This window comes from Cyprinodon tularosa, unplaced genomic scaffold (assembly GCF_016077235.1).
Source record: "Cyprinodon tularosa strain WSP-4 unplaced genomic scaffold, ASM1607723v1 ctg824, whole genome shotgun sequence".
In the NCBI taxonomy this organism is placed as follows: domain Eukaryota; kingdom Metazoa; phylum Chordata; class Actinopteri; order Cyprinodontiformes; family Cyprinodontidae; genus Cyprinodon; species Cyprinodon tularosa.
In genome coordinates, this window is record NW_024039590.1 from 241,637 (window position 1) to 259,211 (window position 17,575).

A 17,575-nucleotide genomic window follows, 5' to 3' on the forward strand; every position below is an offset into this window, starting at 1 on the left:
ATATGTGGCACACTATTACTTTATTTTGTTAAAGCCTTAATTCCATAATAAAAAAAGACAAAGGGCCGGATTTATCAAGATCCAATTTTGCGTGCAGTAATTTGCGCTCGCAAACTGGAATTTTGCGCGAGGGGCTGAGCCATGGTTTGCGGGTGATTTAACAAGAGCGATTGCGTAACTGGTGGCAGGTGCAAAACTGTTGGAGACGCCCTATTTAAATGATGGTTTTGCGCGTTTTGTGGTTTGCGGCAAAGTAGTTTGTAGTTTGTGCAAACTAGTGCATTAAGAAATTTAAATCTTACAGTGACCCCCAACAACAACAACAAAAAAAAACAAAAAAATAATAATAATAATAATAATAATATATATATATATATATATATATATATATATATATATATATATATATATATATATATATATATATATATATATATATATGGCAACCTTTATTCCCTATGGTATGTGGCTGAATATGTGTGCTGCGCGTACTAGAGGTGGGCGATACCGGGATTTTTTAATCGATCCGATACCAAGTAAATACTGGGTCAGTATCGCCGATATCGATACCGATACCGATACTTTTTACATTTAAGCTGCACTTGCCTGTTGCTTTTTTTCTATAAAGTTCTCAATCGTGGAATAAATAAGAGATTATCTAATGTTAGCTTATTTTAGCTAACAATTTTTAATGGGATAAATGTACTGGGTTTTTTCAAGGTCTTAACTACACTTTCTGAGTAATATATGATGTATAATGAAGTGCTGCAGACGATGACCACTGTTATCTACCTGGATATTCTCTGGAGGACTGAAACGCTTGGGTCAAAGATGTCTGTCTGAGGCTGGAGGCGGGTCTTTGGTCTCTCTCTCCATCCAAGTCTGAGTGAGCACTCACCCAGCAACCGGCAGCGCGGTTGTCTGTGTGACATAGTGCTGAGTGGGCAGGCCAAGCTAAGCCTGCGCGCTGATTGGCTGGCGCCGCTGAGCCATGTGACTGTAGGAGAGGGGAGGGGGAGCAAAGTGCTGTTACACATATGGGGAAACTGGTGACTCCGTCAGCGCGCGCGAGAGAGGATAAAAAGTATCGATCTTGTTAAACGAATATTGTTCAATATAAATACCAGCGTTGGTATCGATAGTATCGATCCTGGGATCGATCCGCCCACCTCTAGCGCGTACGCATACCCGCAGCATTTGGCACGTTGCTCCACAGGCGCAGGGGGAGAACCTCGACCACGTCGGACAGCACTTCGGACAGCACTTCTGAAAAAACGAGATTGGGAGATCCCAGCTCTCGCTGCAACCGTACGCTGGAATGACCCAGATGCAAAAAAGTGCAATGTTGCAAGGAGTTTTGTGATATCTGGTATTGCGTGGGTCCTCCTTGTGGCTGGCTCCAAATCCATTCGGAGTTCCCCCAACAGCTCCAAAATGGCAATGCTGGATAAACGATATGTTTTGATGATCGTTTCCTCGTTCATTCCAAAAATATTCACACGGAGTGAAAAAATGCGTTCTCTGCGTCTCCTTGCTTCATTTCCATGTCTCCTTCTTGCGACAATAACCGCTGCCATGTGTGCGCAATTACGCATACAGACCATTTGCACCTTCTTTTGAAACGTGTTAAATATAGAGTCAGATACCGTTAGCAAAATTGCTTTCAGGTTTGATAAATCACTTTGCGAGTGCTAAATTAATATATTTACATGTTCTCCTCCCACAAGACGCACTTTTGCGTGTAAACGCCCCATATTGCATATTCATTGCAGAAAAAGTACTAAATGGATAAGAGGCGCTATTTAGCACGTTTTAAAGACCAAATCCTTTTAGCACGCTGTTGATAGATTAGTTTGTACATTTTTTAGCGTGCGCAGTGAAATAGCTCACGTTTTAATACACGCAAACCTTTGATAAATCCGGCCCAAAGAGTGACAATAAACAACATGAATCAGTAAACATCAGCTAATAAATTTATAGAATTGACAAACTAATTCCCTTTAAAATACACTTTTAATACTCAAAGGAGAGGAAAGTGAAACTGTGGTTCAGTCACTAAAGTCCAAATCCAATCTTGCTCATCTCGGCTCTTTAGGTTCAAAATTTATATTGCTTATCAATATATTTATACACTGTAAAATTAATTTCCAGAAAAAATTGTGCATTTTGGTGTCAGATTGAGAAAGTGCTTACAGTCCTCTGAAAAAATAATGTTTCTGCTACAGATTAAAGTCTCCTTTAAGCACCGAGTTGTCTTGTGCTATAAAATCAACTATAACCTGAGGATACTCAACAGTAAGCTGAACTGAATTAACATTTTAGATGAGTTACAACTCATGCCGAGGTCTTTTCAGGACAAAATCAAACCCTGCCGGTTCAGACTGTGACCAAATCATCCAGCAATGACACTTGGATTAGCCTAAAAACCTCTAAAAGGGTTTTTTTCACTCCATTTCCCTCAATGGAAAAATTTCTTGAGAGTAATAAAGTGGATCTTTGAAAATAAATATTAAAAATTGAACCTTAAATCCTAAGATAACGGGTGAAAGGCATTAGCATGAAGGGTCTTGCCTAAATACCAACGCCGGCAGCTCATTCCCCCAGGTTAGGAAGTAAACCCAGGCTTCCTGTTTGCAGGATGGGTGACTTGTTTGTGGTCATTATTTATCTGTTTAGAATTGTAAGCAAATAAATAATGTTAAGGTTTTAGTTATTTTTCATAGTTTTTAATCAAACTATAAACTATCTTTATGGTGCAGATTTTTCTGCCAGGATAGTTTCGAATTCCCTTGATACTGAAGAATTTTAAAGGATAACATGATTTTGAAAAGTTAAGGGTTAAAGGTCTTTGCTCAAGGACCCAGAGTGGCAGTCTGTGGGAGTGGGGCTCGGACCTGGAACTTTGGGTTCCGAGCTCTATGCCCGAACCACTTGGCCGCCACTCCATTAATATATATATATATTTTTTTTTTTTTTTACAAAACCAAAAATACACTACTATGAACATATATTTTACAGTGTACTCTTCTTGGTATTTTAGTATTTTCAAATTAGTTTCAATTATTTCTTTCAAAGAATCACATTCTTGTTTTTCCCGGTTTGACACGGTAGCTCTGACACCGATTCTCAGGTGTTCGAAGTCTCACCATATTGTTAGGAAGGTCAGCAGACTAGTATGTCAATATCAGAGGGAGCTACAGCCAAGAAATAACCCTCATAGGACTTTAGCACATTGTGCAGATTTTATCTGATACAGTTTATAGTTGCAGATGTGATAACTGAATGCTGGTTAAAGTTCATCTTTATTAAAGCTCGTTTTATCTTTTATATGATGCAGTCTCCTATACTCTACATGGGTGGCCTGCACAGCTAATTAAAAAAAAAAAACATTGATAAAAATCATAAACCTGAATCCCTGCTCTGTACCCACATATTTACTTTCAGGTAGAGATGTTCCGATACCATTTTTTTCTCTCCCAACACGATTTTGAAGCTTGTGATGTAAATAGTGGCCGAAACTGAGTACTGATACCAGTATGTTACAAAAACTATATATATATATATATATATATATATATATATATATGACTGTGACATGGTAAGGCCTGGCTGAGGTTAAACCTGTGAATGGGAACGTGAATGAATACAGCAAATTTAAGGCATTTATTTTTTTTAAACAAAACAATATAAAAACAGTAGCAGTAAAAGTAGTAGCAAGCTCCATCTCCGACAGGTGTAAGATCTGCTCCTGTCTTAAACAACAGGCACTAAGTGTCAGCAACAGGCAATTGTTTTAAGAGTGGTGAAGAAGAACTGTGTCAGAACTAACCTGTTAATAGAATCCTATATTCCTATATTAAATGACATGGTATCGAATCGGTGCCTTGAATCCAGTACTTGCTGATGGCAGCATTTTCTGCATGATCAGAGATATTTCTAATACTGGTATCTGAATCAGAACAGCTCTATTTTCACGAGGACCCCCATATACTGCATAAAAGCAGGGGATCCCTCAGTATTAATGGGGTCTCCTGCTGTTGCTCAGACAGAAACAGTCAACTTTGTAAATAGGTTTAGATTTGGAAACCTGAAGATCATTTTAGCATGAGATTTTTGGGGGTTTGTTTGTGCCATAATTTAATAGGCCTATAAACTGCCTCTTGCTTTGAGCTTGTTTACTGATATTTTCTATAATGGGGTTTCTAACAAAACAGTTTTACTATTGGTAAAAAGAAAAAAATTGGTATAAGATTATCAAGCTTAGCTGTTCAGGCAAAATGCATCAACAGCTTGTTTAAAATACAAATAATTACCTACAATAGAAGAGAAAAAAAAAATATTGTGCATCATCACACAACACCTCCATAATTTCCTCCAAGTCAGCAAAAACCTCAGTGCTGCCATTCAGCACCTGCTAAACACTGGCTGCTCTGGGACTATCGGGGTAAATCCTGGAACAAGTAAGGCTTTGGTGCAGGATTTAGATCTACAGGTAAATGAAACCAAGCTCTGAACTACAGACTTTAAGTGTACAGGAGGACAAAGTCTAGCATTTATATGCTAATATTAAAGGAACCTCAGACCCGTTTTTAAAAATGGTAATATTTATACCCATTTGTTTTTGCTTTTTACATGTATAGCATACTAAACCACTGCAGACATGCTGGCATCAATCAGTGTTGTGCATAAACAATTTTAATAAAGAAACAAGATGCTGCAGCCTGAATGAATTCCGGTGTTTGCAATGTAGTTTTCATCTCAAATGTGTAACAATAAATGTCTGCAATTCCAAATAACAGAGTGAAGGAATCAGTGCACATAAAATGTCAAGAACTACCATAAAATACAAAGGAAATATGAAGTGAGTTGGTCTTGGTGTTCTGCTCTTCCAGAATGGCATCTAAACTGCCAGCTCTGTGATATTTGCAACGATTGAGATTACAATGAACATGTACCTGTGTGTCAGCTAGCTCATAGAATGTGCCATCTCTTCCTTTAAATGGTGCTGGATTGATCTGAAAGCTCAGCTAATGCCATCATATCAAATTACTCAGAATCCACTATTTTATCTTTAAACAAGGAACAGAAAGAGCAATAAAGGGTGTTGTGGTTGTTCATCCCGTCAGCAGTTGTTCCATTCTTTACCGTGACTGGCTGAAACCAAACTTGAGGAGGCAATTGGTGAAGCTTCGACTAATGAGCATCAAAGGTTCCACTGAGTACCTACTTTTCAAAACAAATTTGATGGAGGATCCCCAAATTATTTGTGTAAAACTAAACCTAAAAGCTACATATTATTAATCTGGTTTGTCACTACACCATGACTGCACAAGGTTACATAGATTGTAGAGTAAATAGATCCAAATAAATGCAGAAATTCGAAAAAGTATTTTGCCCTTGGTATCAGAGCACCTTCTCCTTATAGAGAGTTGGCTACATTCAATGCTATGCATACCAAGAACAAGCATTTCTTGTGAGAAGTCAGTTGTACAGAGAACAGTTTGGTAATCAAAGCTAATTACAGAAAGGTCAAGTTGTGTAATGCTGTTAAAAGTTCTTCCTGTTTACCAGTAGATTTTAGAGAGCCCAGGTGACCTTTTTCTGTAATAAAATTTACAGAATTTGACTGTGGTTACAGCAATCACAGCATACCAATATATATATATAACAGTGTCCATGTGCGGTTTTCATGTTTTTGACATATGCAAAGTAAAAAAGATTTTAGAATTAAAAATCTTAATACTAATCTGTGCAGTCCTTTCCTTTCACTATGGCAAATATTACCTAACATAATAAAACTAACATGATAATGCAATTGATCATTTCACACAGTTTTACCATGTTAGAACAAACAGGTTGAATTTTCCATAACCTTAAAAGAACACACACAGTACAATTTGACCTTTAATAAGAAGTTTCATTCTAATGAATGGAAGCAGTACAGTTCTTAAATAGAAGCAATTGCAACGCAATCATTGCACATAACATGTAAGGATAAACGTTTCAGCTGATGGTAATGCAGAAACCTGACTGAAAATGCTGTAAAAGTTTCTACCAGCTTAATTCGGTGTCCTCCACCCATACAGATCCCACATGGCAGACATGGATGCTATACGGCACGGTATGTTTGATCTTACAAATTACAAGCTGATCTGCACCCTGGTTATAGATGGTTGGTAAAGTTGCCTTTACATAGTTAAGGGGAAAAGTTTTAATAAATGCTGTTCCCTAAACAGTCAGAACAAAAAGGAAAAACAGCCAATAAGAGAAGGTGACACAATCAAACCTTTAGTGGACTGGAAAGGATTATATTATTATGTCTATTAACTGAAAAACAAAACTAGCAAATTATTTGCTAATGGGTTTTGAGAAATGTTTTTACATTATAAAATAATGAACCAAATTACAAACAGCAGTGATATAATATCACGGTATGGTATTAAAATGGCAAACAAAAAATCTCAGCATTTCTCCCACTTGTAGCAAAAGGATGCAGTTTTTGCTTATATGGTATGTGGATCTGATATCTTATATCAGAAATATTTTCACCAATCATGTTGATTCTAATGATAGTCAATAAAATCCATCGGCATCAAACATCAATAGCTTGGCGTATCAGTACTCAAATGCTTGACTAAAGGTCCGTTTGTGTCCACCTCTACTGTTGCTGTAGCCTCCTCCGCCGGCACCATTTCGAAAGCTGTTGTTACGCCCACCATTTCCACCGAAGCCGCGCCCCCTCCCACCTCTAAACCCTCCTCTGTTCCCACCACCAAAGTTTCTTTCTCCGCGGTTGGAGAACTGCTTCTCCTCAAGCTCTGGGAGCTCTGTGGCTATAGTCAGCTGCCAGCGGCGACCGTCTGTCCAATTATCCTAATCAAAGGAGAAAATGGAGTAATTAGGATTTTAGAACAATTCAGGACACTAATAATATGTATTACATAATATATATTCTTTTATTTCTGCAACAGTTCAAAAAGCCATTTTATTCTTGAACACGAACGCTTGCTGGTGTTATTACCTGAATTTCTTTGACTTTATCAGCTGGGACATCGAAGCAAACTCCCTATTACAAAGAGATAAAAATGGTGAGCAGATTTACCAAGGATTTACCAAAGATTTACAAGTTCTATTGACATAGTCCAGAAGAGTTCTGATTACCATTTTGCCTTTGAGGAAGGTCATTCTGTAAATGTGGTTTTCAAAGTCCTCTCCCAGCTGTTCTTTAATGGTTCTCCAGGCATAACCGAGATTATGCATTTCCTGAGAACACAGCATCTGCATTGTTGCGAAACCCTGCAAAAAAAAAAAAAAAAAATCTCACAACATAAACACACATTTCAAAAAGGAGCACATTTCCAGTGAAATCATTCCTGGTATGGCCAAAGTGATATGTAATCTCTTATCTCAATAAGAGAAGTTCTGCTCTAATCTGAGTTAATTTTAGCCACTTCAGTTAATCTGAAAAACAATACAAGTTTCCAATTGAGGAAATCCAATTATCACAGAGGAAACTTACAGCATCAGAGTTCAGTAGAGACCTCTGCTCTAGACTTGTGGCTCCAGAAATATGAGCCAGAGCAGCGGCTAGAGCATCTACTGCTCCCTTCTCTTCTATGAGCTTCTCTGCTGATTCCCGAAAATATTCAATCGCAGTTGCTGGAACAGAATCCAGAAACCTGCAAAAATAAAATAAAAAATGAGTACAAAGATTAAGATTGTAACATTTATGGTCAAAATCGTATGTCTGGCCAGTTCCACACTGCATACCTGACAGCATCTTTGCTCGATGATTTGATGATATCATTGGCAGTCGGAACACCAACTCGCCTGAAAGTGATGCCCTGGAATAACATCAAACAAGAAGCATTTAGTACCAACTTAATAATAAAAAAACAAATTAGACAGTTTAAATCTTTACAAGTTAGTGACACCCACTGCTTTGTTCTCTACATAGCGCAGCTGGTCCTCTTCCTTCCTCTGGTAGAAGCAGATGCAGACTCCAGTCCTGCCTGCTCGTCCCGTTCGCCCTGAACGATGGATGTACGATTCTACATCCTGACCAAAAAGAAAGAAAAAAATAGACTTCTTTCAGTTTATTCTAATGAGGTTTGAAATGCATTTTTATTTTTCCATTTGTAAAAATAATTTCAAACTTTGTATTTGTTTTCCTCAGTAGACAACTTCATAAAGAAGAACAAAAACTTTTTTCAGTCTATGTTGATTCTTAGGCAACAACATACAGAGATACACCCTTTCCTATACACCTGTATTGATCAATAAAAAGAACACAATGTACCTGTATGACCAGAACATGGCAACTACTCCAATGTAAACCAGGGGTCTGAAGATGATCAAGTATTTTAATTTATGTTGGACATAGATTGCTTTTAAATCCTTTTCCAAAAATATCAGTTAGGTATCAAAAGCTAAGTTGTTTTTAAAAGAAATAAAAGGCTAATATTATTTATCACTCTAAAGTAGTTTTATTCAGATAGACTAAATGTTCTTTGGACACTAAATGTTGCCCATCCCTGATCTCTGCCAACAAGCAGCCAGAACATTTTTCTCTTACACTGTGTGTAATGCTTTGCAGCAACCACAAGGTGGGGCAATACACCAAATAAGGAATAAGCTGCTCATCACTAGGGACAATGGTGAATGAATTACTTGCACATGATTAAACTTTTGTATTTTAAGCTCTTCAAAATCTGCCATAATCTAAATTATGATATTTTATATTTTGAGGTGTCATTAGTTTCCTGATACCCTGATTTAAAGCTTTGGATTTAACATTAGATTCTCATTGACAGGAACATGTGTATCCAGCCATTATCCAGAAATGTTGGGTCCTTCTCCCAAATTGGATCAATTGTAGCTCCTTTATTCTTTTCCTGGCTGCTATCCCTTTAATTTTTGCAGGGTCAACAGTAAGAATACTATACAGGGTAGTAGAGGATCTATGGTCTCCTGAACTGAAACCGGAAAGCTTTATGGACATCGTTACATGATGAGAACACACGGATAACACTTTGGGACTACTAGAAACAACAGTTACACAAACATGGTGAACAGCTGAAGCTCTCCATTATAAAACCCTAGACATATGAAGGTCCTTGAATGTGCATGAGTCATACAGAGTAGTTTAACAAATGCATTTTGTTAAACTGTGAGGCTGGCTGTGACTACACATCCTGTAGCACAAAGGTTTCTGGGAATCCGTACAGCTAAATATATTAGTATAAGAACGTCAGAAGGTCCCTATACTAACTTATCTATGGATAAAAAGCATCCTACTTCCTTGTTTTACCTCTTTCCTTACTGCTAGCCCAATTCAAATCTTGCTTTAACATTGCCCATAGTACTCTATATAAGCTACTGGAACCAGAATTTTCCTGAGGGAGTGTGAAGTTAAATTTCTGTGTTCAAATTATATCTTTCTATTTAAGTAAGCAGTGTATTTGTTGAAGGTCACAAGGGTGTAAGATGACCTTGCAAAAACTTAGTTTCTTAACTAGATAAACATCTGTGCAGAAGCAAGGAATGGTCAGTTTGAAATAGGTGTTCTTTAAACAGTAGCAAGCAAGAGCAATTAGTGGTATAACAGTTACTATGAAAAACCTCAAGAGGTCAGTTCCGTGGAAACCATTGTGTCGTGCACTAGGGTTTCTGTTAATGTGTTTTGTAACCTCTTTTACACACGAAAGTGATCTATATGTAGAGGGAACAAGCCACCCCGGTTAGAGCTCACTGACAAATTCTGTGTAACTGGGAGGCTCTCGCCTTGCATGTGTTTAAATTAAAAGGGAGCTTTGGTCCTTGCAGTCTGCTGTGTCTCAGTCTCCAATTTCTAACAGACTTTACATGGAATTAATCCCAAGGAATAAATAAGGTTGAGTCAGTCTAGAAGGCATCTGCCAAACTTTCATGAAGAAATAATTAAGCCGTTTGATCCAGGTGTGTTGGAGCAGGAATGGATTCAGAAGTTGCTGGTCAATGGACCTTTAGGTCGCTTGAGACACCTGGTCAAGATAAAGAGCTTCTGAGATGTTAATGGACAACTTTCTACTCTGTGCTTGAAGCAAAAATATGAAGTTAAATCATTTCAGGGTTTCGACACCTTGGTTATCATGAAGTTTAAGTACATTGTAAAACAAATGTCGCTAAATACAAGGTCCATGTGTCGCAGCATTTACATCCAGCTACCACAGTATCACACTACAGCTTGGTTCACATCAATGGATGTTTTTGTTGTGTAAAAACCTTGGGTGGAGAACACTGGACCACCAAGTCGACCTCTGGGATGTCTAATCCACGGGCTGCAACGTTTGTGGCAACGAGAACCTCAAATGCACCATTTCTGAAACCCTTAAGAGTCGTCTCTCTTTGTTTCTGTGGAATATCACCGTGGAGGGACTGGGAACTCTGAAAGTATTAATCAGGAGAGGAAAAAAGTCATAAATAACTTATAATGACAGCAAATGTGACAGTGGTAGAGATTCAAGAACCTCTTTACGTAAATAAACCTAGATTCATAAAGTGATAAGAGTGCATCACTACCTGTTTGATGGATGCATTCATGGCCAGTTCATTAGCCTCCTTCTTGGTCTCACAGAAGACGATTGTTCTGCCATGGCTACCACTGTACACCTGAACAACATCTCCAATCACTGCAGCACGTTGACTCCAGTGACACGCTATGGCCAAATGCTGCAAAGGGAAGATCCGTATGAAAGTCAAGAAAACGTCATAGGCCATTTTTCTAAAACAGGTTGGCAAATACAAGATCATGAAGGCATTCCCAATCTCGGTCCTCGAGGCCCGCTGTCCTGCAGGTTTTAGATTATAATGACCGCAGTAGATCAAAAGCCTGTTAATCAGCTTTCAATTAAAATCAGTTGTGCTGGAGCAAGGAAACCTCTAAAACCTGCAGGACAGGGGGCCTTGAGGAGCGAGGTTGGGGATGCCTGTATTAGATTATTTTCAATAGCACTTATAACACTACATTTATACTCACCTCAACAGTTGTTGCAGCCTTTTGTGTTTTCTTGCCAATCAAGTCAATGTGCTTGCAGCCTGGCCTCATGTATTTCTTGGCCACATCATACACCCATGGAGGGCAAGTAGCAGAGAACAGAAGGGTCTGTGGGTTGGTGTCACTGTCTGAAGGTCAGAAATACAAGTCAGCTTTGTTAATTGCTAAATACACTCTCACATTATTACTTGAAAAAAAAGATCCTATATATAAAGTATGGGCCAACACCAAAAATCTAAATATAATGCCACTGGTCAGAGATTAGAACTGTAACTTTTCCTTTAGATTGGTATGAAGATGACCATTTTAATATACATAATCTATCTTTCCCTATTCATTTCATACAAAAAAATACAATATCGCTGTTTTTAGACTTTAGGATCAATAAACAACATGTACCTCAATTTCCATTGGATTCAAACAACCTTTAACAAAAATATTGTTTCCAATTCTATGCACTTTGGTCCCAAGAATAAATTGGCATGTGAAACTTAGAACTAAAAAAAACTACATCGGCCTGGATATACCCGCTTCATTATTTAAATATGCTTTTATGTTGGACATTAATTTACCTTTCTTATACGATGAACTCAATATCTCTTCAACTTGTTCTGCAAACCCCATGTCCAACATTTGGTCCACTTCATCCAGAACAACATGTTTCAGTTTGGAGAGGTTGAGTTTGTTGTTCTGAAGGTGATCTTTGATGCGACCAGGCGTTCCCACCAAAATATCAATTCCATTACGAATGGCATCAACTGGAAAATAAGAGAGGTGTAAATATTAATTGAAACTAAACATAAAAACCCAATCATTTGGATCCAGAAACAAAGAGCAAATTACATTGGTTTTAAAAATACTGAGATAAAAGCATCCATAATATTGTCCCGTGGACAGAGCTCTCTATAGAAAAGTTGGCTGTTTGAGTTGGTTGGACACATAGGAGAGACTTCTAAGGAATCAAAGTCGCTTAAGTCTAAAACCAGACTTAAAATGGTATGTTGAACACCACCTGGGTGTTCAATGATCTGCTGTTGCTCAAGAGTTTAAAACAGCATTGATATAAGCAGTTAATAGTAAGACATAAACATACTCTGTGGATTGTATGGGCTTCCTCCATAGAAACATGTAATAGACAGTCTCTTGGAAATGTCTTTGAAGTCTCTGGTGACTTGGATGGCCAACTCTCTGGTAGGAGTCAAGACTAAAACCTATTAACAACAACAACAACAAAAAAATACAACTATTGAGTTTTGACAAACAGATGGAGGAAAGAGAAGAAAAAAATAAAAAATAAAACGCTAAATTTTCAGTGACTGGCAAATACCTTAGGAGGGCGACCTCTGGTATTTTCTGGTACACCATTCTGGAGCTTTTCTATCAGCGGTATGGCAAAGGAGAACGTTTTTCCTGTTCCTGTCCGGGCTTGGGCAATAACATCCTCTCCATCATACACAGGATTAAATGACTTTACCTGGATATCAAACAAGTAGGAGACTCCCCGAGCTGAAAAGACAGAAGTAGAAGGATATTCAAAAGCATAGCAAAAAAAACGGACATTTGAGAAAAAATATTAACACTGCAAAAGGCTGAATGAAGCCTTTAAGGCTGTAAATAAAATGCAGACCAAATGCATTTTGACTCTCAAAAAGGCATTCAACTTTCTCTATACAAATCTTAAAGAAAAAAACATCAAATTAAGTGCAGTTTATCAATAAAACCAAAGCAGAGCTGGATTGACGGATAGATCTCCCACTATCTTTAATTGGCAGAGTTACCTCAATCATAATGACTACATTACCTACATTTATTTACTTATTTTACTGCGTCCCCTTAAAAGTCTCAATGACATTTTTTTGAGATTTGGATTCAAGCAATATCTCGATTTTTATGGCAAAAGAAGGTCCCAAAAGTTAAACTTCTTCCTTTACAGGCTCCCTATACTAAAGGTGGATTCAATCTTCCAAATTTCAGAATGTTTTACCTAACTTCCCAGTTTCGTACTCTATGGATGTGGATTTATTCAAATGCAAATTATATTAGGTGGTTATCGATAGAACAACAAGAATAGAAATCCAGTTCACTTGCTACAATCCCTTTCTTAAATTCAAAAAACCAGCTCTCTACAATCAAATCATTTAATCTTAGCTACCAACAATGCATGGCTTCAGTTACACACTCTTTTAAACCTAAACATACCATTGTTGATTAACACAGCACTTGAAGCTAACCCCAGCATTCCCCAACCTATAAACTGGTTTGTAGTGTGTATACTACAAACCTGGGTCAGAAAAGGCATTAGAACAGTCGGCGTTCTTTATAGTAATAATGTATTTGCCAGCTTCAGTCAATTATCTGAATTCTATTACATGCATAGGCACAATAATTCAAAATATTTGCAGATCGAGCACTAGATTAAGAGCTGAAAATTAGAGACATTTCCTAATAAACCAGAGGAAACCCTGTTTGAATCATGTTTATTAGATCCCAAACGTACCACTACAAAAGGACTTATTTAATGTGTTTACAAAATTGTCTTGACTATTTACCAGCCTATGAAAATCAGTAAAAAAAAATAAATCGAAATGGGAATTGGACTTAAACTGCAATATTGATCTTTACTGTGTTTCAATTATTACAATATTTTTGTCCTTTTACCTTAATTCTGACCTTTTGAAAGGTCAGAATGAAGAGGGTGGGTTTGTTATGTTGTTTCTCTTTTTATTTTTAGAGGCTCCAAAAAAAAAAAAAATCACATTTTACATTGGATGTAGATTTTATTTGGACATTTATTCTTTGTGTGTGTGTATATATATATATATATATATATATATATATATATATATATATATATATACACACACACACACACACACACACAATAATTATGTGCAAGTTTTACACCCATTTGGAAATATGCGCTTACCTTTCAGTTTATCTATGGTGGCTTGAGATATTCTGAAATTAGAGAAAGCTCCTTCTCTCTGCTCTGGTGTCAGCTCCTAAAGGTGTAGAGAAATTATTGTTACATTTTTTTTGTGACTCCAGGCATCTTTAAAATAACAGAAAGAGCAAACGCAATATGATACAAGTTTGAAGATGTTTGAAACATCCTCAAACTTAGAAAACAAAATCCAGTGGATTGTGTTTTCTACTTTTTTGGAATGATTATGCCCTGGATGACTGAGAATCTTCACAAGCATATCTTACATTTTCACAAGGTCATCACTTGACTGGAATTATCATTTTTTATTTATTTTTTACTTCTTGCCTTTAAACATTGTCATAAATATCTTAATTTCTAAAAAAAAAACTTAAAAAAACAATCCACTGGACTAAGATTTACAAGTAGTCTGCTTTTGAATGAAAAGCTTCCTGGATGGGAAGCGAAACATCTTCAAACTTGAAAAACAAAGTCCAGTGGATGTTTTTTTTTTTGTGTTGGAATGACTATAACCTGGATGACTGAGAATCTTCACCAGCATATAGACATCTTACATTTTCGCTGTCACTGGCTGAGTCATCACTTGACTGAGATGGGGTCTGTGTAGGGGTCTGGGCTGGTGTGCTTGGTGTGGAATGTCCATTGGTTGCTGCCTCAGTGATTGCTTTCTTTTGCTTCTTGTTTTTCTGGACATCCAGGAGAAAAGTGTTACACAAGGAGCAAAGTCACTGAACTAATACATTATCTTTTATTCCAGAGTCTAAAAATGCCCCAAAGCCATATAATGATAATCCTGTCTGCAGAAAAATGTACAAACAAGAACGAAGAATATTTGAATTGTAGATATATAATCACTAAACACAGAATCACTTGCCTCTGATGATTCCTTTTTCTTTTTGGTTTTCTGTTTTGGTGACTCAACGTCATTACTGTTTCCGTTTACATCAGCAGCCTCATCGATGTGGCCGTTAACTTGGTCCGCTGCCAGCTTTTCCTTTTTCTTCTTCTTCTTCTTTGGTGCAGGAGGATCACAGTCTGGATCCTCCTCCTGTTCCTCTGACTGCTGCTGCTTCTGCTTCTTCAGTTTCTTACCTTCCTTGGTCTTATTTTCCACCTTCAAGAGAAAAAAATGCATTTACATGAACCAAATATTTAGAACCCAAACAAACAGCAGCAGTAGTGTTTACTGCAAAGTTAAAAAAGCAACAAGTAAAGCTAGCAAGCAGCTACTTCCTGCATTAGATTTACCATCAATAAAAACCTTAACAACACAATGAGGGAGACTTGTTTAATAACAAGTTACACCATATATTCATTGACCTACTGTAATTGTGTGACAAAACAGCCTAAAGCTTAGCAGGTCATGAACACTGATGATTGGTCTCTATTAGAACTCTTACGGTCTATAATCGTTGATGGTACAAAAGGGTCCATAGCTGACATAATTTTTATAAATGTTTTTTGTTTGTTTTTTAATTAAAGCATTTTAAATGCTTTATTAAAAAAAAAAAAGAAGAAGAATTTCATGAGTTTTAATGACTGGTTTACCATCTATATATTTTTTTTCCTAAGATGGATAGTTTATAGCTGTAATCGTAATACTGTGATATCTTTGCTGAATGTTGTCATACCATCAGAGTTTTACAGCTACTCATGTCTACTCCTCATCCCCTTAAATCGTATATTGGTGTCCTCAAAATAATAAAGCTAAAAAGATTGAATAAATCTTTATAATCTCAAAGACATCAGGAGGGCTGTTAATTCAGCAGGATGTCTAATAGTGTACTTGAAGCTCTTTTATGTCAGACTGCAAGTGACAACAAGTCTATACAGGACAAAGTGGGGTCTGGCAACAGATAAGAAATGTCTTAAATAAGACATCTTCATGTCTACAAACGTTAAAGAAACTAAATTCCCTGCATTTCAATCTTTCCAAAACCTCTAACTGAACGACTATGTCCTCCAGTTGTTTAAACCCCACAAACGTGGTTGTTATGGCACCTTCCAAATTTGTGAAGTAGATTTTTCAAGATGTCCACTTCTCTGATCATGTTGTTCAAGATGAAGTATATGAAACATCAAAGTTTTGGTACATTGTGTTAAAATATTTAATCTGAAAAACACGAATCTGTGCCCACGGGACAGATGAGCTTTAGTGTCTCACCGAAACAGAACACCACATATCGGTGTATATTCACCCTGAAACAGGCTACCTAGGTACACACCGACTATATTTCAGAACACGATTTTCATATTTTTAATTGTTAATAAAAACACCTGTATTTTGACTCTGACTTTGTTATACCAACTCTGGTTGACGTCACGTTAGCCGCTAGCAAGCACAACCACATGTTGTTAAACATGGAGGAGCCTTGGTAGTCAATTTATAGATTTCTAGTTCGATATGGATCATTAGACTCACCTTGAAGGTTTCAACCTCCTCGACAGTGTCCATTGCTTTCTCTGTTGCTTCTTCCAAACTTTCAAACTTGATTTTTGATGGCATTTCTCTTCCCTGATGGAAACCCTCGACGTGGACACAGGCTAACCTACGGGCACGCGGATGGAAAGGAACGGAAAGGGTGGAGCGAAGTGATGTCACTGTTCGCTAGAGACCTGCTCTTCTTCTTTCTTTTTTTATGGTGGTTGGCAAGCAACTTACTGATGTTCATTACCGCTATCTACTGGAATGGAGTGGGTTGCTATATAACTTATATTCTTCTTCTTGTGAGGTTTTATTGCGGTTGTCAAACTGGTTAAAAGTGCATTACCGCCACTAACTGATAAGGAGTTAAGCAAGGAAACAGGAAACGATTCACCCCAGGAAAAAATAATAATAATAATAAATAATATTTTTTCGAACTGTTTAACTTAACACAACATAATACTTAATCACATTTTCCCTCATAATTTCTATCTTTAAGATTCCAATCTGCAAAAGAGTCTGTCTGATTAACTAGTTTGAATATGACTTTGTACTCATTTTATTTTCCTTTTATAGATTGTTCATCACTTCACTGTTCTGAACCGGACTCCCCCTCAATTGATCTCTGCTTTTTCCGCTTTTTCTCATTTTTTTGACTCTACGCCCTTCCAATCTTCTTCCATCCCACAAGAATCGCTCCCTGTTTCCTCGCTACTTATGGCCCAGGTCATTTCTCCACAAGCAACTTAGACAGAAACGCGAAATGCCCTCCCTATAGAACTATTCAGGGAACAATCACTAATATCGACTGGGATGTAAACAGGTCGCAAAATCTACCTAAAACCCGAGTTTTACATCAGTTTTACATCTTGTGTGTCTATACACTTTACAGACAGAAAGATTAAGCAGTTGTCTTTAAAAAGTGGAAAAAGGTTTTGCGTTTTAAAATAACGATATTGTTGAATGGAGATGCTAGGAGTCACAGAACTTCCATAACAGAGAAATTACCCATCATCACTGTTGCATCCATATCCTTTTAAGCTTCTTTTCGCAAGGTCCCCAAAATAATTACATTCCAAGAAAATATAAGGACATTCGAAATTCTAGAGAAAAGCTACATTGCAAACCACTCCTTAAAGCTTCAGAATACATGTTTTGTTGACTTATATCC

The 17,575-nt window shown here is 37.2% G+C and overlaps 1 protein-coding gene across 1 annotated transcript; it reads right to left on the reverse strand.

The window, feature by feature from the left end:
• Positions 1-5,891: 5,891 nt before the first annotated feature.
• On the reverse strand, positions 5,892-16,565 carry ddx21 (DEAD (Asp-Glu-Ala-Asp) box helicase 21). The gene is made up of 16 exons (XM_038272338.1): positions 16,402-16,565; positions 14,854-15,093; positions 14,534-14,665; positions 13,962-14,037; positions 12,363-12,541; positions 12,129-12,246; positions 11,608-11,793; positions 11,018-11,163; positions 10,561-10,710; positions 10,264-10,425; positions 7,939-8,058; positions 7,771-7,844; positions 7,520-7,679; positions 7,162-7,296; positions 7,022-7,066; positions 5,892-6,873 (listed from the first exon to the last, which is right to left on the reverse strand). The coding sequence occupies exons 1-16, from the start codon at positions 16,483-16,485 to the stop codon at positions 6,616-6,618; spliced, it is 2,265 nt and encodes a 754-aa protein (XP_038128266.1). The 5' UTR covers positions 16,486-16,565; the 3' UTR covers positions 5,892-6,615.
• Between the last annotated feature and the right edge of the window lie 1,010 nt (positions 16,566-17,575).

Excerpts from the sequence above, each read along its gene's own strand:
- ddx21 (XM_038272338.1), bottom strand. The coding sequence starts at position 16,485 with ATGCCATCAAAAATCAAGTTTGAAAGTTTGGAAGAAGCAACAGAGAAA. Across the intron at positions 11,794-12,128 it reads AAGCCCATACAATCCACAGA|TTGATGCCATTCGTAATGGA; the intron begins GTATGTTTATGT and ends CTTATTTTCCAG. Across the intron at positions 7,297-7,519 it reads CTCTACTGAACTCTGATGCT|GGTTTCGCAACAATGCAGAT; the intron begins GTAAGTTTCCTC and ends TTTTTTTTGCAG.